Genomic DNA, 25,975 nt, shown 5'->3' with positions numbered 1-25,975 from the left:
TTATCAATATAAATTATACCTCAACCTTTTAGAAAATTAAAAATTCAGATTGTGGGAAACTCTTAATAACAAGCATGCTTTCTTTAACAAATAAACAGCATGGGGGAAAAGAGACAGAGTGGGGAAACTATAGATTTTTTTTAAAAAACTTAAGATCTAATCAACAGATTGCCAGTTCTGAACCTTATGTGGATCCTGAGTTGAACAATTTTTTTTATAAATGATTAGTCAGCTGTGGATATCTGAACACTGATGAGATATTTAATGATATTAAGGAAATACTGTTAAGTTTCAAGTTATTGTTAATGGAATTGTGGTTATGTGCTTCAAAAGAGTCCCTATCTTTCAACAATACATACTAAAATGATACAGATGAAAAATATGTATAGAATACACTTCAGGTGGAGTATGTGGGTATATAGGTGAAATGGGAATTGAGCTGATAATTGTTCAAGCTGGGTGATGAACAATTCAGGTTCACTGTAGTATTCTAAGTTTATCTGTATTTGAAATTCTCCATATTAAAAATATACATACATACAGAAAAGTAGATCTAGAGCCTTAGAGGCGAGCTAGCCTGCTTAACCCTTTTCTGACTACTCCTGGCATCCCAACCCCCAGGGAGCCCTTGAATTACTGCCAAGGAACCTCTGGGCTCTTTTTGAACACCGCTGAAAACCACTGCTTGAGCTAGTCTAGGTTTAATTCTTGAATAAAACATTACCATGAAAATACCAAATACTTTGACCATCCTGTCTTGGGCTCCCCCTACCACAGAGTCTGCTTTCACAGAATTAAATTCTGGCATTTTGCCCTAGGTTTTCACCGACACATGCTACAAGAAACAGCTTTACCAAAACCACTGCCTTTCTGTAGAGATACTGCTGAGGCAAACACTACCACAAAGAAACTCCGCAATATTCCTGTGTTTCAATGTAGATTAGAAGACATTCCCCTAGTTTTCCACATAAGTACCTCCAGAGTCTGTTTCTCACCAAAGAGTGTACTCGCTGTATAGAGATCTGTCTCCCAGAGATAAACACTCCTTGTTTGATGACTACCTACAGAAAGACTGCAATGGACAGATAATACTGCAAAGACAGAACATCCAAAAGACAAAGCTGTCTGGTTTACTTCCACACCATGTACTGTAACATTCTATTGCCATCTGCACATTTCACTCAACATGGTCTCTCTGGGTTATCTCATTCTTTTCCATGACTTGGATCACTAAGTGTTTGCTGTTGACTTCTAAATCCGTACCTCAAACCCTAATCTCTCCCCTCAGCTCCAGACCCATGTTTTCATCTGCCTGGTTAAAGATGGTACGTTGAAGCACTTTACACTCCATATAGCTAAAATAAACTCATACTCTTACCCTTCTGAACTTGCTCCTGGATCTGCTGCCTCAATTAAATGTGTTCCCATCCAACCCACTATTCAAGCTAAAAGCTCCTCAAGATACTGTGAAGAAAAAGAAAAGGCCAGCCATAGACTAGGGGAAAAAAATCTGTAAAACACATACCTGATAAAGAAGTTTCAGAATATATAAAGAATTCTTATAACTATTATATAAGAAGACAAACAACTGACAAAAAATGGGCAAAAGATCTGAATAGGAAACCACAAAAAAAGTTATAGGAATGCCAAACAAAAGCATAATGATATCACTGCACACCCTCAGAATGGCAAAGGGGGTACATATATGTCAAAATTTATCAAATTGTACATTTTAAATATGTGCAGCTTATTGTATACCAATTACATACCTCAATATAACTTAAAAAGAAAAAGAATGCCAAGCATAGGCAAGGACACGGAGCAAATGGAATCCCATACATTGTGCTAGTGGGAATGCAAAACAGTACAGCCACTTTGGAAGACAGTTTGGCAATTTCTTACAAACCTAAACGTGCACTTACCGTAAGACCCAGCAAGTCCATTCCTAGGCATTTACCCAAGAGAAGTGAAAACATATGTTTGCACAAAGACTTACTAACTCACATGTTCGTAACAGTTGTATTCATACTAGCCAAAAACTAGCAACAAGCCAAATGTCCATCAACTGGTGAATGAGAAACAAATTGTGGTAAATTCATACAATGAAATGCTCCTCGGCAATAAGAAGAAATTAACTACAGTTACAAACAATAACATGAATGAATCTCAAAAGCATTATGCCAAGTGGAAGAAGCTAGACACAAAAGACTATATGCGGAATGATTCACTTATATGAAATTCTAGAAAAGACAAAACTATAGTGACAGGAAAAAAAGACCAGTGGTTGCCAGAACCATGACTGCAAGGAAACATGAGCAAATGCGTGTGTGTGTAAGGGGGGGGGGGGCAGCAGGATAGCCATGTTCTGTATCATAACTGCAGTGGGTGGTTACACAACTGTATACATTTGTCAAAACTCCTCAAATTGTATACTTAAAATAGGTGAATTTTATCATACGTAAATAATACCTCAGTAAAGCTGATTTTTAAAAACACTGGAAGGAAAGGCAAAATAAAAATACTCAAACTAAGGATAGTCACCAGCTATCATTTATTGAGGTCTTAATGTATGTCAGGTAACATTATCATGTATTTTACACTCATTATCTCAATGAATCCTCTCAATAAGCCATTCAGGGACTTCCCTGGTGTCGCAGTGGTTAAGAATCCACCTGCCAAGGCAGGGGACTCAGGTTCGCTCCCTGGGCCCAGAAGAGCCCACAGGCCGCAGAGCAACTAAGCCGGTGCGCCACAACTACTGAGCCTGCGCTCTAGAGCCCGCAAGCCACAACTATTGAAGCCCGCGTGCCACAACTACTGAAGCCCGTGCGCCTAGAGCCCACGCTCTGCAACAAAGAGAAGCCACTGCAGTGAGAAGCCCGTGCACCGCAACAAAGAGTAGCCCCCGCTGACCGCAACTAGAGAAAGCCCACGCGCAGCAACGAAGACCCAACTCAGCCAAAAATAAATAAATAAAATAAAATAAATAAATGTATTAAAAAAAAATTAGCCATTCATTGAATCATCCAGCAAAGAGCTACTGAGTACCTATTATATGTGAGGGAATGTTCTAAGTGCTGGGAACAGAATAGCAAGGAAAACAGACAAAAATCTCTGTACTCAGGCAGTTTATATGCTATTAGAGGAGAGTAATAATTCTACAAGGTGGGTACTATCTACCTGCATCTGGCAAATACTTTGTCCAAGAGCCCAAAGCTAGTATTAGGAAGAGCTAGGACTCAAACTCTAACTCAGGATTTCTCAACCTCAGCATCACTGACAATTTGAGCAGGACAATTCTTCGGTTAGGAGGTTGTCCTGTATGCTGTAGGTGTTCAGCAGCATTCCTGGACTCTACCCAATAGATGCCCCGAGTTGCAACAACCAAAAATGTCTCCAGACATTGCCAAATGCCCCCTGGGAGGGAAAATCGTCCCTTGTTGAGAACTACTGTGTAATTTCTAAACTGACACCATAGCCCAAGCATTTTAAAACATCTTTCTTCCCACACCTGACACTGGTCCTGAATTCACCTCACCTAAGACTTCATCATTTGTCAGTCTACATCCTGGCTCTACTCTCTACCATTTCAACAGTCACACGACTGCCAAAATTCACCTTCTAAACCTTCAGACCCTAGATGAAATGTCTGTAGAAACTGCCCTCACTACCAGTACAAAGAATTACTATAAACTCTTTGTATACATACAAAGTCAATTACACCACCTTATTTTTGTGTCTGTCTTCCCCACTAACCTGCGAGCTTTTCCCCAGCAGGGGCTGTATCTCATTCATGTCTATATCCCTAGTACCCAGAACTAGAAAGCATTTGAAGGTTGTTTTTAATTCAACTGTAATTCAAACAAATTACATACATACACACACACCCCCCACACAAATCATACAATAAAGCTTTAATCAACATGAATCCTATTAGGACATGGATCCCAAACAAATGGGTCTTGCTCCTAATAGGATCTGAAAGGATTCTCTAACTAATTACCCAAACTTTATTAACAAACATATTGAAGCCTTCAGAATTTTCCAAAACCACATAGAGATCAAGTTTCCTAATCTTAAAATTCCTCTCAGTCTAGTACAGTTTGTCAGGGGCATTAAATAGCATCACATTATTTTGGACCACCAAAGCCCCATCCCACACTACCTCCCTCTTACCACCAATGCACTTGTTAGTTCAGATGTTTTTACTGAGCACCCCCTCAGTACTAGGGGCTCAAAGAAGAACCAAGGAAGGGAAACAAATGTTTAGTGGTGGGGGGTGGAGGGAAGACACAAAGAACTGGTAACCGTGGGCCATGCGGTGCTTATTCAAATTATCTTAGTTTTTCTTAAACTGTCTTATAATTTGGTCCACTAGGAATGTTCTCAAAAGATAACTCAGCCACTAAACTAATGTCTATCAAAAAGAATGACTTAATAGCAACGATCCTAAAATAAAAATCACATTTTTGGCAACTGTTTCTTAAAATGGAATAGGATATATGGTGTAACAGTCAACAACTCTACACAGCAGGCCAACTCAAAGGGATACCTAAGGCTACATTCAGCAATTAATTCACCATGCAGTGTTCACCAGGAAGTTGTATCATTTGATGTTGAGAATTTTATGGTCACAGTATACAACTCATAAAAACAGCTATAAATAATTTCTGGCTACAACCATTACATCTTCTCTCTATAATCCACCTTTAGAGCTTACCTGGCCATTATTTTTTCTATTTTTAGAGCAATCCCAGACCTGCTTTCTAAAGAAAATCTTGGTCTCGCCCACAGGATCTCTTTAGAGATGTACGCTGGCTGTCCATTCAGGTCAAAATGCTGACTCAATCAGGATCTGACCTCAGACATGCGGAATGTGTGCCCTCATTGGTGCCTGATGCTTACCAAAACTTGATTACAGAAATAATATTCATGGAACAAATTATTCATTCGATAATTCAATCAAACGTTCTCTAAGTGCCAGGCACCATTCTAGGCGCTGAGGATAAGCAGAGTCCCTGCAGCTTACTCATTCCTCCTTATCTCTGAACCAAGCCAAACCATCGGTGAGCAGTATACCTAAATCCAGTTGCTCTGGCTCTTCGGAGGATGTTCACTGGTATTACCTAAACCTGGATTGAGAAGCATTATAAGAAGCAATCTTAAAAAACAACAACAACAACAAAAAACTTCCTACTGTATTTGTCATTGGGTTTTTTTTCCCCCACAAAAGCACAGTGTCCCCATTATGAAAACCAGTGAGAGAAATTTTTCTCTAAAAGTCAAAAAAAGTGTGCCTCTCTTAAACATGTGCTTGATTTTACAGACACCATGAACATGCAAGCTGAGCTTTATTTTCTTCTTAGCTTTTGTTCTAGGAAACTCAGAGCCAAATATGGAACCTACCTTTGGTAACTGTGCAGTACCTTCTAGTCTATATCCTAACTTTGCCACTGATTTAATTTTATTACTATTCTCTCATGCTTTTTGCCTTAATATCTTTATTTTTAATCCTTCATACTGTATATATTTTGAAAAGAAGTGGGAAATAAAAGGTATTTAATAGGTGCTTTTTAACCTAAAATTTACTGTATACTTTCTACGTGCCAGGCACTATACTAAGCATTTTACAACCCTATAAGGGTTGAACTATTATTATTTCCGTTATACAGATGAAGAAGCGGGGCTCAGAGAGGTTTATTAACTTGCATATGCTCTCACAACTTGTATCTGACAGAGCTAAGATTCAAATTCAGCTCAAACCATTACACCTAGGTGTATCTACAGGCTATCATAGGAACAAACAAAGCAGAGAAGAGGAAGGTGAAGGAGAGGGTAGAAAGTCTGCATGGAAGATGTGATGTTTCAGGGAAGTCTTAAAGGTGGGGAGCTTGCCAAGGAATGGGGAGAAAGTATTCCAGAGAGGAAGAGAAATCACGTGCAAAAACCCAAACATAAGTTCTGGGAATAGCAAACAGGACATAAGAGTTATATTCAGCAATTAGTTCATTGTGAAGCATTCACCAGAAAGTTAAGTCATTTAATTACTGGAAGTTTAGTAGATCCATTATTGAGAATTTGGCCGCTATTGAGTACATGGCCACAGTACCCAACTGTGGCTGGAAAGATAGACGTGAAATAAAGGCAGTCTCTTTTTTTTTTTTTTTCAATTGAAGTATAGTTGATTTACAATTTTGTGTTAATTTCTGCTATACAGCAAAGTGACTCAGTTAAACATACATATACATTCTTTTTTTTATATTCTTTTCCATTATGGTTTATCATAATAGAGGGCAGTGTCTTTTTATGATTACGCTCAAAAGTCTGAATTATGTTCAATAAACAAGGGAAACCACATAAGGATCTTAAGCTTGAGAATTACAAGATCAACTTGCACAGTATGTGAATGAATTACAGATTCAAGGTAGGGAACCCAGTCAGGAGGCTACTCCAAGAGTCTGGCAGTGGGGTAATGAAAGTTAAACAAGGGCTATCGAAAAGAAAATATAATGCAAGCCATGTATGTAATTTTTACTTTCCCAATAGTTATGTTAGAAAAAGTCAAAAAAAAAAAAACTGAAAATAATTTGAGTAATACTTTTATTTAATCCAATATATCTAAAATATTATTTTATGAAGTAATTGACATAAAAATTAGTAATGAGAAATTTGCCATGCACTTTTTGTACTAATCTGAAATTTGGTGTGTTTTTTAATACTTAGATATATGCCTCACTTTGGACATTAAATTTTCATTGGAAAAATTTGATCTGTATTTAGATTTCATAATTTACAGATGAAAAAGCAAATTCACATACCCAAGTTGTTCCAGACATAAACATTTTCCAGTAATTAAATATTGGTTTTAAAATTTAAATTAATTACAATTAACAATATTTATTAAAAATCCAGTTCCTCAGTCATGAGAGCCACATTTTGAGTGTTCCACAGCCATATATGGCTACCACATTGGCCCATACAGGCCTAAAGAATGACAAAGGAACTTTGGCTGTTGGCACCTTCCACGATCAGCATTTCACATCTACCTACTGTTAAGGTTTACTGTGTATTAACATCGATAACTTATCAAGTATTAACTATCACAGTGGTCCTACTGGTCACATCCTCACTACCGTAACTTACTTTCTCTAGGCCAATGCCTACATCCATGAAAAAGGAATCTTCGAATGACTACACAGAATTTCTATGTAGTACCTGACACATGGAATGTGCTCAGAAATGCTTGTGGAATGGATGCATGCTCTTCATTACTCAAGGAACAATGCACTTGCTGCAGACTACCTAAGTCCTTTGTTTCTATCTTTCTATGGTTCAACTGCTTATTAGACTCTACGTACAATGAAAACAGAAAAAGCAGTAAGAAAACCTATTTTCAGGACTTCCCTGGTGGCGCAGTGGTTAAGAATCCGCCTGCCAATGCAGGGGACACGGGTTGCAGCCCTGGTCCAGGAAGATCCCACACGCCGCGGAGCAACAAAGCCCGTGTGCCACAACTACTGAGCCTGCACTCTAGAGCCTGCGAGCCACAACTAGTGAGCCTGCGTGCCACAACTACTGAAGCCCGTGCGCCTAGAGCCCGTGCTCCGCAACAAGAGAAGCCACCGCAATGAGAAGCCCACGCACCGCAACGAAGAGTAGCCCCCGCTCGCCACAATGAGAGAAAGTCTGAGCACAGCAACGAAGACCCAACATAGCCAAAAATAAATTAATTAATTAATTTTAAAAAAAAAGAAAACCTATTTTCAATTGTATATTTATTAGAGGCATTATAATATAATGGTTAAGAGCTTCAGCTCTGGAGTCAGACTGCTGGGATTCAAATCCTGGTTCTATCATTTATGAGATGTGTGATCTTATATAAATGCTCAGCCTCTCTTGTGCCTCAGTTCTCTCTCGTGTTAAAACAGGGATAACTGTACACACTTCCTTGGGGTGTTTCAAGGATTACAGAAGATAATACAAATAAGCCCTTGCACATGGTACCTGGCACACAGTAGATGTTCAATAAACATTAGCTTTTTAAACAGAGCTGGTGAAGAAGTTGAAATTACAGCTAACATAAAAAACTAGGCTTTCTCAATTATCCACATCTCTTTCCCACATAATCTTAGATACCAAAAAAAAAAAAAAAAAAGTACAGGCAGTACTTTGAAGTCCTAGAAGACAGAGCTTGCAGATAGTTATATTCATTAACAAAGGAGCTAAGTAAAAAACTTCATCTACTGACAGTGTATAATTATGCAGTATAGTATAGGTGCAGCCAAGCAAATGGAAAAAAACACGAAGCAAAACTGGGAAGGCATTTTGCCTTACCTGCTTTTCCGTTTTCGAGGTGGTTTCTCCACTGTGCCAGTCAGTCTGCAGACCAAACAAATAAGATGGTAACTAAAAGTAACATACAAGATCACATCTGCGGGCCCTAGTGTGCCAGTCAAGAACTCAACGCACCACTCTCTAGAACTACAGGCTGTCTAAGCCCATACCTGACCTTACAAATGCCTTATGTTCTGTTTCCCCTAAATACCAAGACCAAGCGATCCTGGGACTCACCGTTCCCCTAATGTCTGCTTAGCCCAAACCCTGCTCTGCCTCCTGGTCTCTCACTCCATCCTCAGCTCCTATTCGTCACAGCCCAGCTCCCCAAAACCACCCAACGCCACCTACTCATTGTCTGCTTCAACACCCCCGCAAGCCCCTCCGGCTTCCCCTTTCCAGTGCCCACCCCCTCCCGACCCGGGCACTGCCCCTCCGAGCCCCGCCCCTCCAGGCCCCGCGCCCCCCGCATTCCACGGCCCCTCCACCGGGCGCGCGCGCCCTGCCCCTCCCGGCCCAGCGCCCCCAGTCTCACCGCTCGGCGCCCCTTCCCTCACACGCCCCTCTCATCCGGTCTGGAGGATGCGACCGCCGCCCAGCCCGCTCCGCCGCCCCTTGGCGCCCCCCGAATTCCCCGCAGCCCGACCGCCCCTCCAGCCTCGGCGCCCCGAATCCTTCACGGCCCCAAGCTGCTGCCCTGGGCCCGCTCCCGCGCCCCATTCCCAACCCCGACCTCCATTCAGCCCCCGCCCCACCTGGGGCCCAGGCGACTCCGCGGCTGCTGGGGCTGCCGGGCTCCTCTGACCATCCGGCTCCTGCTCCGCCGCGGGAGCTGCTCCGGCGGCCGTAGGGCTCGCTCGGGAAGCTGAGGCGGCGGAGGCTGGAGTAGGCGGAGAGGCGGGCGGAGGGCCTCGCGCCTCTGCCAGGCTTGCTGCAGGGCCCGCCTCCCCCGCGCCTCTCCTCGGCTCCCATTGGCTAGAGCCGTAGTGTGGCCGAAAGCCTGGCGGCCGATTGGACGCTCGGGCCGTCGCATCCCGCCACCTAGAGTTTGGTTGAGACTGCAGGTGGCGGCGGAGGTGCCTTAGAGACTGCTAACACTGCCGGGGAGATCGATGCGCCACCGTGCGGTCGAAAGTAAAAACTGCATCTCCGGCGCCAGACACCTGCGGCGGGCAGGTTCTTCTGGCTCTGAGTCCTGCATCCCACACACCTGCTGGCGCCCCTCAACACTGCACCACGCCAGGAGCAACAGCTAAGCGCTGCAATTTCCCAAACTCCTCTGGCAGGTGCGACAGTGAGGTAAGTCTCCAAAATGAGCTTCATTTTGAACCACCTCATATCCGGTCCCTGACTACATCATGCTGAAATGGTTAGAGCTCACAGATTAACACTTCACAGAGGATCAGGCAAGAAAACTGTAACAATCTATCAACATAAAGTGTGGTTTAGATGCTCAATCCTCTGCAGAAGAGATCACAAGCTTGGGTGCAGGCTTCCAAGAAAGCAAGAGATTTTAAAAATAAATTACCGAGAAAGGAAAATCAACCCTGCAAACAGAATTGATGCCGTAACCAAAAGCACCAAAAGCAATGTGCTCGGTTCTCAAATGCCTAAATGGAACTGACCCCTGAATGTGTTGCTAACCGTCCTGTGATACTGCAGATGCTTGTGACTTCTACTCCAGCTAATCAATTTTGAAATAAATTTCCTTGCACTTTTAGTGTTGTTGACAGACCTAAGCATGCAAGACTACCAGCACATAAGCATTATAAATCAGTTACCTTTCCTCTTCTACTTTAACAAGGCCATCCTTGAAAATAAGACATAACTCATTAACATATTAACAAAATTCTTCCTCTAAGGTGGAATCCCCTTCAGTCTTTCTGCAATCCTGTGTAGTTTTCATTTGGTAGATCCTCGGCATCTATTTGGAGCTGGGAGGAGGCATAAAACTTTCTCTTAAGCTACTTGTTTTATCAGAATACGCTTTTATGCATCAATAATATGACAGCTTAGAGTTATACACACCATAAGTTTGGGGACAAATCTCTTACTGATCTTCACAAATGGTAAAGACGAGACTATAGTTTTTCATAAAGCCGAATTTATTTGGTGTAAAGGGCTGTCCTTTATTCTGAGATGGCTCTTTTTACATCTTTCCTTCTATAAAATGATGATGATGGTAAACTGTAATGGGACCTTTAAAATGGCATTGACAAGGGAAAAAAAAAGTTGAACATCTGTTGGCTCCCCAACTTAATATTTTACATAATCCCAAGATAACAGAACCATAAATCCCCTCAATACCAACAAACAATATCCACCCTTATAATCACCAAGCCAGAAAAGAGAGAGAACCTCAGAATCATTTGTCAGAGAAGACTAGGGGAGAAGTGGTAGGAGGAGTCCTGGTGGGGAGGATCAACTTACTAGGAGACTAATCTTGAATGTCACTCATTATGTTTCTTAAAATATGAATTAAAATCATCTGCTTGGTTTTCAAGGTCTTTCACAATTGGCTAACGCCTCTCTGATACATGGTATTGTCAACAGAACTGCAGCTATTTCATTTCTTATGCCTTCCCAAGGAGTACCCTCAAGTTTACCTTCATATCATGTCCAAGTTCTAGTAATCCCTGCTTCTGTGCTTTTACTATATGAAATACATGGCCCATCATTCTAGTATACATTTAATTCACACTTCCTCTTTTAAGCCTTCCCCAATTACTCCAGCTTAACTCAAACATTTCCTTCTCCAAATTTGTTGTACTTACATAAACTACAGTACATCAGCAATTATATATTGCCTTGGGTTATTCTTACTTCCCAACTACACTGAATTTGGGCAAATGATATGTAAGTGGGCCCTCAATAAATGGCAGCTTTGGGCCAGGGACTGGGTATTTTATATGTGCTATTTTTAATCCTGAGATCAACCATGTATGGCATTCTTATTTTAGACACAGAATTTTAAGATTCAGAAAACCCAACTTGCTCAGGGTCACAAAGCTACAATAACCAATATTGCTTAAGATGTACTACTCTAGGATGCCCTAAATGGGTTCACATTCCAGCTCTCTTGTGCAGCCTTGGGCAAGTTACCTATCATCTCTAAGTGTGTTTTCTTGTCTGAAGGAAAAAAAAAAAGGTAATACAGTCATTGAGCCATAGTAGGGGTGACACAAAATAGGGCATGTACAGCATTTAGCTGTGTGCTCAATACAGGTTAGCTGCTATTACTGCCTGGCCGAGCTGGGGTTTTTACCTAGATTGATCCCAAAGCCTATATTCTTTCCACTATTCCATTGCCTCCACACAGTCTTTTATAACCCATTCCCATTTATATAAAAAAGCAAAGTGCTGAGAACAGTGGCTGCCCAGGGACTGAGTGGAGTATACTTACATAATAATTATTTTTGTTGACACACACACACAAAATTCATAAATTTCATGCATTCTTGAATTAAGAAAACATTTGAATGATCCAAGCCAGCATAAGCTTACCATCATGAGGGTAAGAAAGGCACATATTCACCAAGTGATTAACAAGGAAATAGAAAACTAGTAAGAGGGGAATAAGGTCCTTCTCCAAGCATCTACTGTGTTTGGTTTCATGCTAGAGGACTTTCCAAATGCTTCTTTTTGGTGTTTTACTACTGTATATTTCATCAGCATGACTGCACAGTTTAAATACACAATTGAAAGAGTTGTGATGATCTCATGAAGCTGGGTTCTGGGCACTGGATCCAGGACGTAACAATGAATATTGTCTTTAAAGAACTGGAACACTGAAGAGTCAAATGCAGAACAAGAAAAGTTTCACTTCTGTTTACTAGTCAAGCAACTAAGTGAAGGAATAAGCATTTTTTAATTTTTAAATTGTTATATAAAATGCTAACTTCTTGTCGGGACAGACTGCATTAGATAAAATTTTTTGACAAACTTCCTATAATCTTTTTATTAATTTACACTGAGAGAATATAGCACCTTTCATCCAAAGAACTGAAGGTGCTTTACAAACATTAGCATTTAGAAAACAAGTACATTTAAAAATCTGGACTCTTGCTGTTAAATCTCTTCGACTCCAGATACACAAATTTTTTGGAGGCTGATGGAAAGCAATTCTGTTTCTGACAATGAAAGAGGCTCAGAAAGAGTTCGGATTTGTTTTCACAGTACAGGCATTTTCCAAAACCTGGTGCTGGGCTTACAAAGAAAAAAAAACACACAAATCTTAATGCAAAGAACAATATTTCAAAAGTGAAACACAGGGTTTAAGACATCAAAATCTTCCAACAGTTCTAGGCATCCGGACAGAGTAGGAGCTGATGCAGGTTGCATATTAAGGATGTGCTCTTGATCCAGGCTTTTTAGGGTCACACCCAAATGAACACATTTAGAGTGGTGAGATTTTTTTCAGGAAAAAGCATTAACCTAGGAAAAGCTGGCCAAGAGCATATCAGGAAAATGAGGAAAGGGGAGTAATTGGCAATTAAAAGTAGACAGTTCTCACTAGAGCCTAGGACATTTTATTAGAAACCAAGTATATCATAGGCAAATAAAAATGGTTATTACCCCCATTAATACAACATAAGGGATTTTACATTCAGCCTAGATACAGGGAATAACAGAGCCTCCTGCCTACAAATCTATGACTTGCAAGTATTTTCCACCACATGATTACTCTATATAGTACATAGCCCTTATTTATCAGAGGGATCCAAATATTCCTTTTAGGCTTACAGAGTCCAATACATTCACTCTCTCTTCCCTTTACATGTCTAACAGTAAAAACTTTTTTTTCATGCAAAAAGCCATTATTCAGTTGAAGAGAAAAAAATCAGGCAAAACAGAGATGGCAATTAAGGAATAGACAGAATATTATTGGCACATGCCCAACTAGTGACAAACAAATGCAGTACACCATGACTTAAAAATAAAAGTCACATTACACGGGTAACTAAAACAACTACATCAATCTAAGCTAAGGAGTGTCAAATGGGAAGGAAGGGCTGAGGGTTACCAATTTTATTGGTACAACTTAAGAGCAGAAGAGAGAAAGCACTTAAATACAATTTATGGTAACAGAAAAAAAATACTGCAGAAAGCTGTTCCAAGACCACACCAAGTTGTCTGCATCATTAATTTCCAGTGTTTCACAATTAGTAAAATACACAGCTACATATCCCTGTAAGATAAAAATACCTTTCCCCCTGAATTACACTGGGGTCAGGGCAGTAAAACAAAGCTACTGACCCAACAGTTCAAGTGTGTGCAGCAAACGTCTTAACCACTTCTTTCTTACAGCTATACAATTAAAAACTACACAAGGAGCTGTGTGGTTGGGGGAAAAAATCAAAACAGTATTGTGCTCGCTTAATAAAAGAAAAGCCCTGATGAAAAATTATGTGCCAAGAAGCTTAGACTATAAAGATTTTTATTGCATTTTTAGGTAACCTGGAAGTTCTTATCCTGAAGGGGGACAGTTGGTTTTCAAAACTACCTGAACAGATGCTAAAGTGCTTTATTAATTGGCTGGCTTCACAAAGATTTCCTGGAATGACAAAAATTAATTATAGTAGTAAAGGGATACCAACTATTTCATAATATGGTTAATTCCAGCATCATTTATGACCATAGTCATAAGAGACACTGGAACACTTGTCCTTATTAAGTGGACAGTTGCATATCAAGAACTGATCATCACAACCCTTTGGATATTCAAATTACTTACACAAAGCCGAAACATAGTATAGTATCACAGACCTTTACAAAAAAGGACAATCTGGTTTTTTCTACACTTTTAAAAATCTGCTTCAGATTACAGTTCACAAGTACAAGAGTCCTGACTTTTCAACCTTTCCAGTTGCAGTTAAAAAATGAACACTTTCTAAAAGTTAAGGTCAAGTGTTACAGTAAGAATGATTCCTATTGAAAAGTACATATATTTTACTTAATGATACTCATGATAGATTGTAAACTGGATTGATCACATTCTACTCAACTGGTATCAAGTGAACACATCAGCATTACAAGTATTAAATGTTCTTCTATTACTAGAGAGGATATAAACCAAAACATTAATATGGCAGTTATTTCTTTAGGCACAGTTTAGTGATTTTTTTTTTTTAAATATATAGTATGGAATTTCAGTTGAAGTTTTAAACTTAATAACCAAAGGGTCAAGAACTCTGATTAGGAAAAAAGAAAAAAAGAATAACTTTAAGCTAACAATGTACACTGTTTAAAATTTCTAACACTTTAACCTATCTGGGTTTTATTTAAGATTACTTTATTAAAAAATACAAGGAATCTGAAAAAAGATCAATACAATTATCTTAATGTACAAAGTCATAAGCTGTAGCAGTTTTTAAACTAAAATTTAAAAACACAACAAGGAGGGCAGCCCTTTAGACCAATTTATTTTATATCCATTTAAAATATCATCCAACAAAGGACAATGAAGTTTACAGCTGGGACAGGTATACATAACTCGAGGCATTTGCAGTCCATCGTGCCCACTGAATAACAACTTTGCTGCTGAAATTTCTTAAAACTTACCGAACTAAAACAAAAGACTGAATAATACAAAAGGAGGAGTATTTCAGTGTCTGTTCTGTCAATTGGCTTTTTTAAAAAAGGAAACATCCTATTTCCCCTAGACCAGTAAATAAGCAAGAGCTACATGCAGCAGTTTGAGTATTAAGACATTTCTCAAGTCTTCTCAAATGAGTCCAAGGCGGGGGTGGGACGGGGGAGAAAACTGATAGAAAAACATTGCTATAGACACCATAACAAACAATAAATTTAGATAATTTAAAATTAAAAAAAAGGGCAAGAGGCAGCATTTCAGCAGCAAAGTGCTCAATAAAAAGTATATTGTAGAGGGTAATACACGAAAGTTGGGGTAAGAGGACAGAAAAATGGGTCAGCAGGATGGGCGAAGGCCTCAAAGGAAATACGGCGTCGTTGTCCTGGGAGGAATAACACGTTCTGAATCTGGAACTGCCCGGAATAACTTTGGTTCTCTTGTATTTACATCTTTGAAGACCATGATCGAAGCAATATTTCCACAACGATAACAGTAATTAGGAGCAGACCATACTGTTACCAGCTTCTCATCAAACATAAATTTATAGCCTTCATGCACTAGTTGGTGTGCTCTGCAGATGAGTTTTAAGTTGTTGATATGAACAAACTGCAATTTAGAAAGGTTTTGTTAAGTATCCAGCACATTTAAAAAAAAATCAACCTACATATATAAGAAAATAAGCATTTAAATAAAGTATAAATCCTGTAATTACTAAAGCTCTCATGATTATAGAATCCATTCTACAGTTATCCCCACTAATTTCCATAAGTTATAGAGTCACTTTGGCCTCAGTTATAGAAATCATAGTAACATAATTAGTTAGAAGTTTCTGAAAGAAAAGCATTCTGTAAGTGCTATCAGATATGAAACAAAGTTTTTATGGTTTAATAATAAATATACTACTATCAATATCTATCATTTACTGAGGCTTTAGTATGGTTCTTACAAAATTCTGAAAGAGATTTATTATCCTTCTCTTGAAACTTCAGGAACCAGAGGCTCAGACAGGATAAATCTAGCTCTCTGACTTCATTATGCTGGATTACTTCACCCTGCAGTGTGTGTGTATGTGTAAGTGTGTGTGTATATATATTTTTAACTGAAAGTAGTTAACCTCAAAAATATTGCTTATTCACAATAAATACATATGTCAAATCATTATGTTGTATACATAAAACTAATACAATGTTATATGTCAATTATATCTGAATTAAAAATATATATACAAAGAAATATATACATTAAAAAGTTGCCTATCTTGCCCTTGTTATCTCATTACTTAATTGCAATGTTTGAAAGAAAAGGAACATTTATTTTACGCATAGTACCAATGGATGCTAAAGGAGGTGCTTTTATTACGTGATCTCATTTAACCATTAAGGAAAGACATACACGATAAACTAGACAAGAAATCTGATATCCATAGCCACCACAGTTTGAATAAACTAGACTAGAAGTTTGGTATCTATAGCCACCATAGTTCTTTATGTAGTCCATTAGCAACCAACAAACCACTTTTCCGAAAATGCTGGCTTTACCTCATTTGTGACCTTTGCACCAAAAAGCCAACCTGCTCCTCGGGGACTGATTGCCCAAGTATCCACATCTTCAGGATCCGACCAAACCAGATCACAAAATGCTCCTTTATGAGGAATTTCCTGATTCCGTTCAATGGTTCGAATTTGATCCAGTGTTTTGATATCAGGAGATAAACCACCATGAACACACAAAATCTGCTCATCTATTAACTAGCAAAAAAGGAAAACAAAGAGTTGAACATATAGTAATAAACTCAGTCGTATATCTAAATTCATCAGTGAGTGCTAATGATATCAATATAATTGAAATGGCTATTAGATAAAAATATGCAAAGTGTTACTGGCAGGAAAACACTTGAGCTTTTTTTTTTTTTTTTTTTTTTGAGCTTTTTTTAAAAAAAGATTTACATAAACTTACAGCTGCTACTGTGAGCATGTCAAAAACTTTGGTACAGTATCTCCAGGCATTAGCGTTTCCGTATTTGGTTTGGCACTCATCTATGAGAGAAACAAAGAGTTCTCATTAATGAAGTTCTGAATCTGCTGATAAAACTAAGGAATACAGGGGAGTTCCCTGGCGGTCCAGTGGTTAGGACTCAGCGCTTTTAACTGCCGTGGCCCGGGTTCAATCCCTGGTCAGGGAACTAAGATCCTGCAAGCCATGAGGTGCGGCCAAAAAATAAATAAATAACATAAGTAAAGAATACAACTAATACTAGGACAACAGAAATTTGCTTAAACTAGGATGGCAAGTTATGATACATAGTTAGCCCTAGTAGGTCCTCCATGTAGAACCAGAAGGAGACTAGTGTCTAACTAGTCTAAGAATGTGGTCCTGCTTTTCATTCCAGAAGTGGCTCTAAGAACCAGCGAAATTATTAGTCAAAATGCTATAATCAAGTAGAGCTAAATATTAATTTCACATAACCCAAAGCAAAAGCTTTTGTCTTACTATTAATACCGGGGGGGATTTCCTGGCGGTCCGGTGGTTGGGACTCCAAGCTTTCACTGCTGAGGAAGCAGGTTCCATCCCTGGTTGGGGAAGTGGGGCCCCGCAGGCCAAATAAATAAATAAATAAACTTAAAAAAAAAAAAAACTGGGCAATTCTATCAAACAGAGTAATGTATTTAAGGTGACTACCTTATTCTAGCAGGATAATTAAAGGAGCATGGATAATTCCCATTTCAACATTTTTCAGGCCTAGGTTGCCCCTTCTGAGATTTTCTGCAAATTGTGCAACTACATACTTGAGTTCCAGTAAGTACCCCTGTAGTCATCACTAAGGACAAACTGCCAATCAGTTCTTACATATTCTCAGCTGAACATTCTCTCTGCTGTCTACAACAGTTAATAGGGTACATTATCTCTTCTCTCAGTTAATACCATGGAAGTTCTGCTCTTTGGCTTCTTCCTTAATTTCGGAAAAAAATGGACGTATCACTAATTGCCCTAAGTACAGCTGAAAATGATACAGGATATAAGACTGTGGGGTATGGTCAATCCTCATAATTTTCTAAATTGTATCTCTACGTGAGGCAGGGTCCTTATTGTAAACGTCTCATGAGACAGCTCTAATGTTGAGCTCAGTTTACCAGTAGGAATCTTGTAAATTTTTCACCTTAACATGTAAGCAAAGCACTTGGTTCATAATAACTGCTAACCATATGTTTATCAGTGTGAACGGAAGGCCCAATATCATAGCTATATATAGACATTTTTACTACTTTAAAATCAATGTTAAGTTCCATGATGACTAAAACTGTCTCCCTCCTGAGGAGCAGATGGGCTTGCTCTTATCAAACAAAACCACAGATGAACACTAGAGCATAGCTGGGGATGAAAAAAAATCAATACTAGATGTTGTGCTGTTGTCATGTTCTTCGGTCAAGGCATCTTGATTAAAATGTCCTCCTTCCTCTCCCCCTTTTATCTCTTTTGCCCTACACTGATAACGTTGGTCAAATTCTGGGGTGTAATTATACATGTAACATTAATCTTAAACAGTTGGAGCCAGTTGCTTTCACTGAGCTAACACCACATAATGTATTATCCAAAATACTGATTATTTTGCAAAAGAATCAAACACTTTTTATTCCAAATGATATTTGGCATTTTGTGAATGAAAATCTGAAGTAACTTGTAAAAAGGAGATAAATATTAGCCATCCAACTTTTCAATTCCTATTAACAGTTATATCAACAATAAATTGTCAGGAAGTTCCCTGGTGGCCTAGTGGTTAGGATTTGGGGCTTTCACTGCTGTGTCCCGGGTTCAATCCCTGGTCGGGGAACTGAGATCCCACAAGACACATGGTGCAGCCAAAAATAAATAAATAAATAGATAACAATATGTTGTCAAAATTTCTCAATTTAATAATTGATTTAACGGCTGACAAAACCAGGAGTAAGAGAGTTCAGCTTATCTTTATAATGACAGAAGATAATTCAAAATATAAAGTCTAAAAACTAAAGGGTTATGAGATTAATATTTTCAAATCTCTCAATATCTGCCTTAATTGTGCTCAAGGAAAATTCTTATTAATAATCTCAACAGGGCTTCCCTGGTGGCGCAGTGGTTAAGAATCCGTCTGCCAATGCAGGGGACACAGGTTCGAGCCCTGGTCCAGGAGGATCCCACATGCCGCGGAACAACTAAGCCCGGGCGCCACAACTACTGAGCCTGCGCTCTAGAGCCCACGAGCCACAACTACTGAAGCCCACGTGCCTAGAGCCTGTGCTCCGCAACAAGAAGCCACTGCAATGAGAAGCCCGCGCACGGCAACGAAGAGTAGCCCTCGCTCGCCACAACTAGAGAAAGTCCGCGCACAGCAACGAAGACCCAATGCAGCCAAAAATAAATAGATAGACAGATAGATAATAATAATAATCTCTACAGTTCTATCTACCTCCTTCAAAGAGCTTCCTAACCTCATTTTGAAAAACTTTCAACCATATAAAAATTTTATAGAAGTAGCTATTTTGCTTTTTTAATGGCTGCATTCTGGTTATGACCTGAGGTCCTAGTATTCTCTGGAGAAAGCACACAGATTTACAGTACATCCATACAGTATAATACAGTGCAGCTATAAAATAACATCAATGAAGTGAAAAGGCTGGTCACAATATTAAAAAACAAGTAAGATCCCATTTTAGCTTGGGGTGTGTGCACACACATATGTATAAACACACACACACATATATATATATATAGACTAGGCTCTCAAACTGAGTGTGCAAAACATTCCCTTTCAGCAGATTCTAAGGTCCCACCCCAAAAGTGGCGCCTAGCAATCTACATTTTTAACAAGCATCCCAAATGATTCCAGTGAGATAAACTGAGGACTACACTTTGAGGCACTGATCTAGAAAGACATACACCAAAAAGTTAAAAATGGTTCTCTCAGACTACTATGTATAAAATAATAAGCTACAAGGATATACTGTACAACACAGGGAATATAGCTAATATTTTATAATAACTTTAAAAGGAGTATAATCTGTAAAAATATTGAATCACTATGTTGTACATCTGAAACTAATATTGTAAATCAACTATACTTCAATTAAAAAAAAAGAATGGTTCTCTCTACATATCAATAGTCAGATTTTCAACTGATTGAGGGAAGAAAAGGAGTTAAAGGTGAGAAAGTGGAAAAAGATTATCTGTATTTTCTAATTTTACTATGAAAAGCACATGTATGACTTGTGTGGCTTTCTTTCCCAAAGAGGAAGGTAAATCAATATTCAGAATCAGAGAAATAGAAGGTCTTACCATAAAATCCATACACCTGTGTAATCTGTCTACTCTCATGATTTCCTCGCAAAAGTGTAATACGATCAGGCCATTTAGCCTTTAGTGCAAGAAGGTAAGTGAAGGTCTCCAAACTATAGTAACCTCTGTCTACAAAATCACCCTGTAAAGTAAAAATTTACAGTTACAAACAATACAATAGCAACAATATTTTTTAAAAATTATACCAAAGGGCACAAACTCAGAGACACAGCCCAAAATAACAAAAATGAAGAGTTACACATTGAATTATTTGGAAATTGGGTTTTAACAAAAAATTCAAATGGAAATAAATAAGCTGTTCCTACTAAATGTTTGTGCTAGTCTTATGCTACAGGAGCCTACAGGAACCTGCTGTGCAATTCTCTCAAGGATTTTCCCTGAAAAACCACCATTTTTTCAATTCTCTGTTACCTACATTAATAAATGTTTCTAAAAGATCATGTGTGAATCAAAAAACTTTAAATGAATTTCAAAAATCTTTTTAACTGTATCAAAAGAGCTGTCAACTTGAAGAAAACAGTTTTTTTGTAAAAGCAATTACCATAATTATAACAGCATTCTACATTTAGCTTTGTATTTAACAACTGCATATGAGGATATACTATTTACACTTCCCATTTATGTTTTACTTGGGCCAATATTAGACCAATAGGAAAACAGCTAAAAGATTAGAAAAGTGACCCAGAAATTTTCAGAAGGAAGGAAAATAACGGAAGGGCTCAGAAAAAATTCAACAGTAACATTATATTACAAAAAGAAAGTAAGCAAATATCTACCTTAACAGCAAACGTGTATATGTGTATATCAATCAATCCACAGATTAATAACAGATGAAAATGAATGCTCAAAAAAATCTGATAAAATAACAGTAAACTGAAGATTTATGCCTTAAACCTGTGGTTCTGGGCTATTTTTCTGCCTAACCATTACTGAGGGCTACAACCCAGTCCTGTGTATACAGCAGTTTACAAAAGCGATTATTCTCAACTAGAGGACACAGCAAAATGTAGAAAAGTGTAGAATCACCTTTTCATATATTTAAATAGTGATTGTCACATGGCAACGAAATTATTATAAAATTTACATGTAGTAAGTCAGATCCCTTCCATTTAAAATAAGTACTTGATATCACTGGTGTTTACATACCATAAATATGTAGTTTGTGTCAGGAACCTGACCTCCAGTTCTGAATAGTTCACAAAGGTCATAAAACTATAAAAGAAAGGCAATATATGCTGATTACAAATTCCTGTGAAGGAGTAAAATAATAAAACTGAGGCCAAACTGTGTAAAGAAGCAGTTAATTAAGAGGACTTCAAATATTTACATTTATACAAAGAAATAAAGTGCAAACTAAACTGCCAAGCACACAGCGCCCAAGCCTTAAAAAAAAAAAAAGCACTAAAATGAAGCTCAGTTATCACTAAAGTCATTCCTAAGTCATTAATGTTATAGGCAACCCCCTTTCAAATTTCTTTCATATTTCTCCCATCTATCACTTGAGAATTTGAAATCATTTATCAGTTACCTGTCAATAAGCTAACCCAATCACCTTGCCCCACCTTCAGCATCTATCTTAAAGAGACAAAAGATAAGGAAACAAGTGGATAAGAATTTCTCTTGAAGAATGAATTTACATGACACTTCGTAGTTTCACGTAATCAACCTACCTTCTTACACTCTACTTTGGAAGATGTGTACCCTCAGCTTCTACAGCTGTGGAGAATCTTCTCAATAATCAGTAAAAAAAGAATAGTATATTTCATCATATTCTACTTGACTGAAAATTTAACTGACAAAAATGTGCGTTTGATAACTTCAGTCAACTCGATTATCCTAATCCTACTTCCTAAAGAAAAGTCACAGTTTTTCTGAAAAAGGATTTTAGATTAAAGGAACTATAATATACCATACCAACTACAACCAATAATTTCCTTCACATCTATCTTTCACACTTGAAAGTAGTATTACTACTTAAATTTCTAACACCTAAAACAGTACAGAAATCTCAGTTATAGTGAACAAAACTGAAATTTAAAGATTAACTACTGAAATAAAGTACTACCCTTTGTAGCAATGTTTCATAAGTCTGAAAAGTTGTCACTTGCTTAAAAAAAAAAACTTTAGAAAGTTTAAAATAAAATTTTCCTATCTTCTTAAAATTAGCAAGCAAACAAATGAAACAAATTCAGTCTCAGTCAACTGGTAGACTATTATTTGTTCAAAATATATGCTGTCCATTTCTACTAAGTGGAATCCCTTCCTTTGAAGGAATATACTTCTCACTTCCCACTGCACAGATATATATATGATGTGTGTATGTATATCATATATCATATATGTATAAATACAATCACACACAATATGAGCAGTAAAAAATAAGTATATATATCTAAATACACTTTCAGTGTATATATATACACATATACATATATGTGTTTGTGTTACTTTGGCCTAGTAACTCCACTCCCGTGACTATAACCTAAAGGCAAAAAAAAAAAAAAGCTGTATAACATAAAGAAAATGCATCATAGCATCATTTCTAATAACAGAAGAAACAACCTTCGTGACTAACGTAAGGGAATATTAATAAAGTATGATCTACTAATTCAAAGACCTGGACCTTAGGCAGTCATAAATAATGATTATAATGGAAACTATGTAGCAAAGTGGGAAAATGACTAGGGAAAAGAATGGAACACAAAACTATCCCTCTAATATAACTATACAATTTTGTTATGTAAAAATTGAGTATGTACACACTCAAAGTCAGGAAGGAAACATTAAAAAGTTTTATGAAACAATCGCTTCTATAAAAGTGTGGTGAAAGAGTGAGTGTCCTTAGACTTTACTACTGATGTCTGTAGAAACACATTCTTGAATAAAAGCTTTGTAAGTTTCCATTTAACTTATATATATTTAATGGATGATCAAAAATTCTGCTTTGGGGACCCATAGTTCCTACTCCATATTGGTAGTGTTTTCCAAAATTCTTTAATATAATAAATATTTACTGAAAACATATGCAGACAATTAACCTTGTCATACATTACTGGAAGCCCATCTCATTATTTCACAAATAATTTCTACCATCTATTGTATGTTTTTCATATCACACACACTCTGTAAATGTCCTCATTTTAAAACAAAACCAATCCCGAGAAGTGGATTTTATTCCATTGTTAGAGGCAAGGAAATAGTTGGCTAACTCAGCAGTTTTTAAATTTTCTGGTTTCAGGACCCACTCATAGTCTTAAAAATTACAGGTCTCCAAAAAGCTTTTGTTTATACGTCATATGAATCAGTATTAACCATACTAGAAATTTAAAGTGTAACACATACCTTCATACAGGTATGTGTTACAAAAGGGAGGAGAATTTTAATACCCTTTAGAGATAATGGTGCATATTCTTCTTTTAATACATCAAAACTTGACAACTGGTCTCTTCTCAAGCTCTGTTAGATAAGTTGGTCTAACACTTTGAGTGGGTAACACACTAGTTATTCGGAAAATGGAAATGACATTTCTTTATGTATCATCAAAAAAATATTTGTTAATTTCATCACTCACCTCATCAGAAAAGTCTTTTAAGTATCAGAAGCTAGCAGCCTCATGGTGGTAAACTCAAATTTTCTAAAATTCCAATATTTCACTTGAAAACTCAAATTCTGTCATCAGCAACAAATAACGTCAATTGTTTTCCTTGAAGTGACTGGCTCACTTCGTTCACTTTTGCAAAACAGTTGCCAAATACCCGTAGTTTGTCATTCATTCTCTCAAGTAAAAACAGCGTTCCATTAAAAAAAAGAGGCTATTTCAGCAGGAGATGCAAAGAACTGCACAAGTACTTTTCTTCTGAGCAAACCATTTTTCTTTGGTATGCAGTAGATGTGCTTTATGCGTACTTCCTATTTCATCACAGGGACTACTCAAAAGATGTATCTACTGAGGGGCTAAGAGTGCCAATTAATATTACTGCTTCATCAAGGCCATTCTTAAGTGATACTGGCATTTTATTTTACTGTACATGCATGCATGCTGGTGAAGAATACAATGACAACCAGCATAGGCTGGTGACACTCCCTTGATTCATGCTGAGGCACCAACAGTTTTACCCTCAGTTGATTTTGTGCCATCTTATAGACCTTCAAGGGTCCACAGGCCGTATTTAAAGAACTGAAGAGCTAGCTGAAATGGCTTCTTAAACAGCTGTTATGTACCCAAGCAGGACTTAACTTAAACCAAGCTCTGTCTGACACTGAAGTCTACAATCTCCTCACTAGATTATGCTGTTTCAATGCTTCTCAGCAACTGTATGCTTGTCAACATTTCTTATGAGTTTATTTATACTCATAAACCAATCCTGCAATTCCAAAACTGGCCCAAGGGGAAGACAACTGTACAAGTCCCAAAAGATACACCTTACATTTGACTAGTCTGCAGACATTTAGAAGCTCCTCAAGTCCCATGCTTTTGATGAGCAATTGTTTTAAAGGGTCAAGTACAAGAGAAACATGGCTCAATTTGGTGGTAGTCTTAAAATAACATGGGCTGGGAGTTTCCTGGGGGCCTAGTGGTTAGGATTCCAGGCTTTCACTGATGTGGCCCAGGTTCAATCCCTGGTCAGGGAAGTGAGATTCCCACCAGCCGTGCAGCCAATAAATAAATAAATAAATAACATGGGCTATCGGGCACCCAAATGAGTTTCAAATCTCAGCTCTGTCCCTTAGTAGCTGTGCGAATTTGGGTTAATTCCTCAATCTTTCAACTCAGTTTCCTTCTCTACAAAATGATCCTACCTCATAGGAACCTTAAAAAAAAAAATTGACATGCAATATGTGAAAAATTACATTATTAACCTCAAAACACAAGATAAATGAAAGCAAGAATTGTACATTTGACTGAAGGTATATATATCAGTAGACGTGCAAATTTATTATCTGAATTAATTTTAGCAGTTTGAAGTTGTCTCTAACTTCCTGACCTCTGATTATGACTATAATTCATATTATTGAAAAGTCTTGGGGAATTCCCTGGCAGTTCAGTAGTTAGGACTCTGCACTTTCACTGCCAAGGGCACGGGTTCGATCCCTGGTCGGGAACTAAGATCCCACAAGCCTCATGCTGCGGCCAATAAAAAACCTTGATAACACAGGTAACCCCTCAATTTTAATATTATAATCAAGGGAAAGCATTACTTGGTTTATTCCAGCTTTTAGAAATATGTTAAGGCACTGTTTATATTAATATCCTTTATGTTAGCAAAATACAAATATTTATTATACTTTTGGAGAGAAGTTACATGGAAATTAAGAAGAACTCCTAAGGTCTACTTTAGAGAACTAGAATTTTAACAGATTAAATATGACATAGTGGGGGCCTCTAATTAGAAGCTGATAACATGCAGATGTCATTTATTATAACCTCACACATCCAGAGAACAGACTGAAAAACCAAAAAGAAAAGAGCTAAGTAGTCAAAATAGAACTTTACGGGACTTCCCTGCTGGTCCAGTGACTGAGAGTCCGCCTTCCAGTGCAGGGGACGCGAGTTCGATCCCTGGTCGGGGAACTAAGATCCCACATGCCACGGGGCAACTAAGCCTGCATGCCGCAACCACTGAGCCTGCGCGCTCTAGAGCCCTAGTGCTGCAACTAGAGAGAAGCCGGCAACGAAGGGCCTGCGCGCTGCAACGGAGACCCAGGGCAGCCAAATTA

General features: G+C 38.1%; 2 protein-coding genes across 4 annotated transcripts in view; both read right to left on the bottom strand.

The window, feature by feature from the left end:
- The window catches only part of SCAI (suppressor of cancer cell invasion), a 141,496-nt gene extending 132,261 nt beyond the window's left edge, over nucleotides 1-9,235 (bottom strand). For both annotated transcript variants that reach the window (XM_068552704.1, XM_068552705.1), the window contains exons 1-2: nucleotides 9,090-9,235; nucleotides 8,335-8,379 (exon numbers count right to left, since the gene is read on the bottom strand). In XM_068552704.1, the coding sequence (XP_068408805.1) occupies nucleotides 8,335-8,379; nucleotides 9,090-9,142 (98 nt within the window). In that variant the 5' untranslated portion in view covers nucleotides 9,143-9,235. The remainder of the gene's footprint in view (nucleotides 1-8,334; nucleotides 8,380-9,089) is intronic.
- A 3,605-nt stretch (nucleotides 9,236-12,840) lies between these two features.
- PPP6C (protein phosphatase 6 catalytic subunit) overlaps nucleotides 12,841-25,975 on the bottom strand; it is a 34,836-nt gene continuing 21,701 nt past the window's right edge. For both annotated transcript variants that reach the window (XM_068552622.1, XM_068552621.1), the window contains exons 3-7: nucleotides 21,404-21,469; nucleotides 20,237-20,378; nucleotides 16,883-16,962; nucleotides 16,465-16,674; nucleotides 12,841-15,532 (exon numbers count right to left, since the gene is read on the bottom strand). In XM_068552622.1, coding sequence (XP_068408723.1) covers nucleotides 15,284-15,532; nucleotides 16,465-16,674; nucleotides 16,883-16,962; nucleotides 20,237-20,378; nucleotides 21,404-21,406 — 684 coding nt within the window. In that variant the 5' untranslated portion in view covers nucleotides 21,407-21,469 and the 3' untranslated portion in view covers nucleotides 12,841-15,283. The remainder of the gene's footprint in view (nucleotides 15,533-16,464; nucleotides 16,675-16,882; nucleotides 16,963-20,236; nucleotides 20,379-21,403; nucleotides 21,470-25,975) is intronic.

This window comes from Eschrichtius robustus, chromosome 10, assembly GCF_028021215.1.
Source record: "Eschrichtius robustus isolate mEscRob2 chromosome 10, mEscRob2.pri, whole genome shotgun sequence".
Classification (NCBI taxonomy): Eukaryota; Metazoa; Chordata; class Mammalia; order Artiodactyla; family Eschrichtiidae; genus Eschrichtius; species Eschrichtius robustus.
The sequence above is the reverse complement of the archived record's forward strand: the minus strand, read 5'-3'. Positions and strand labels throughout refer to the sequence as shown.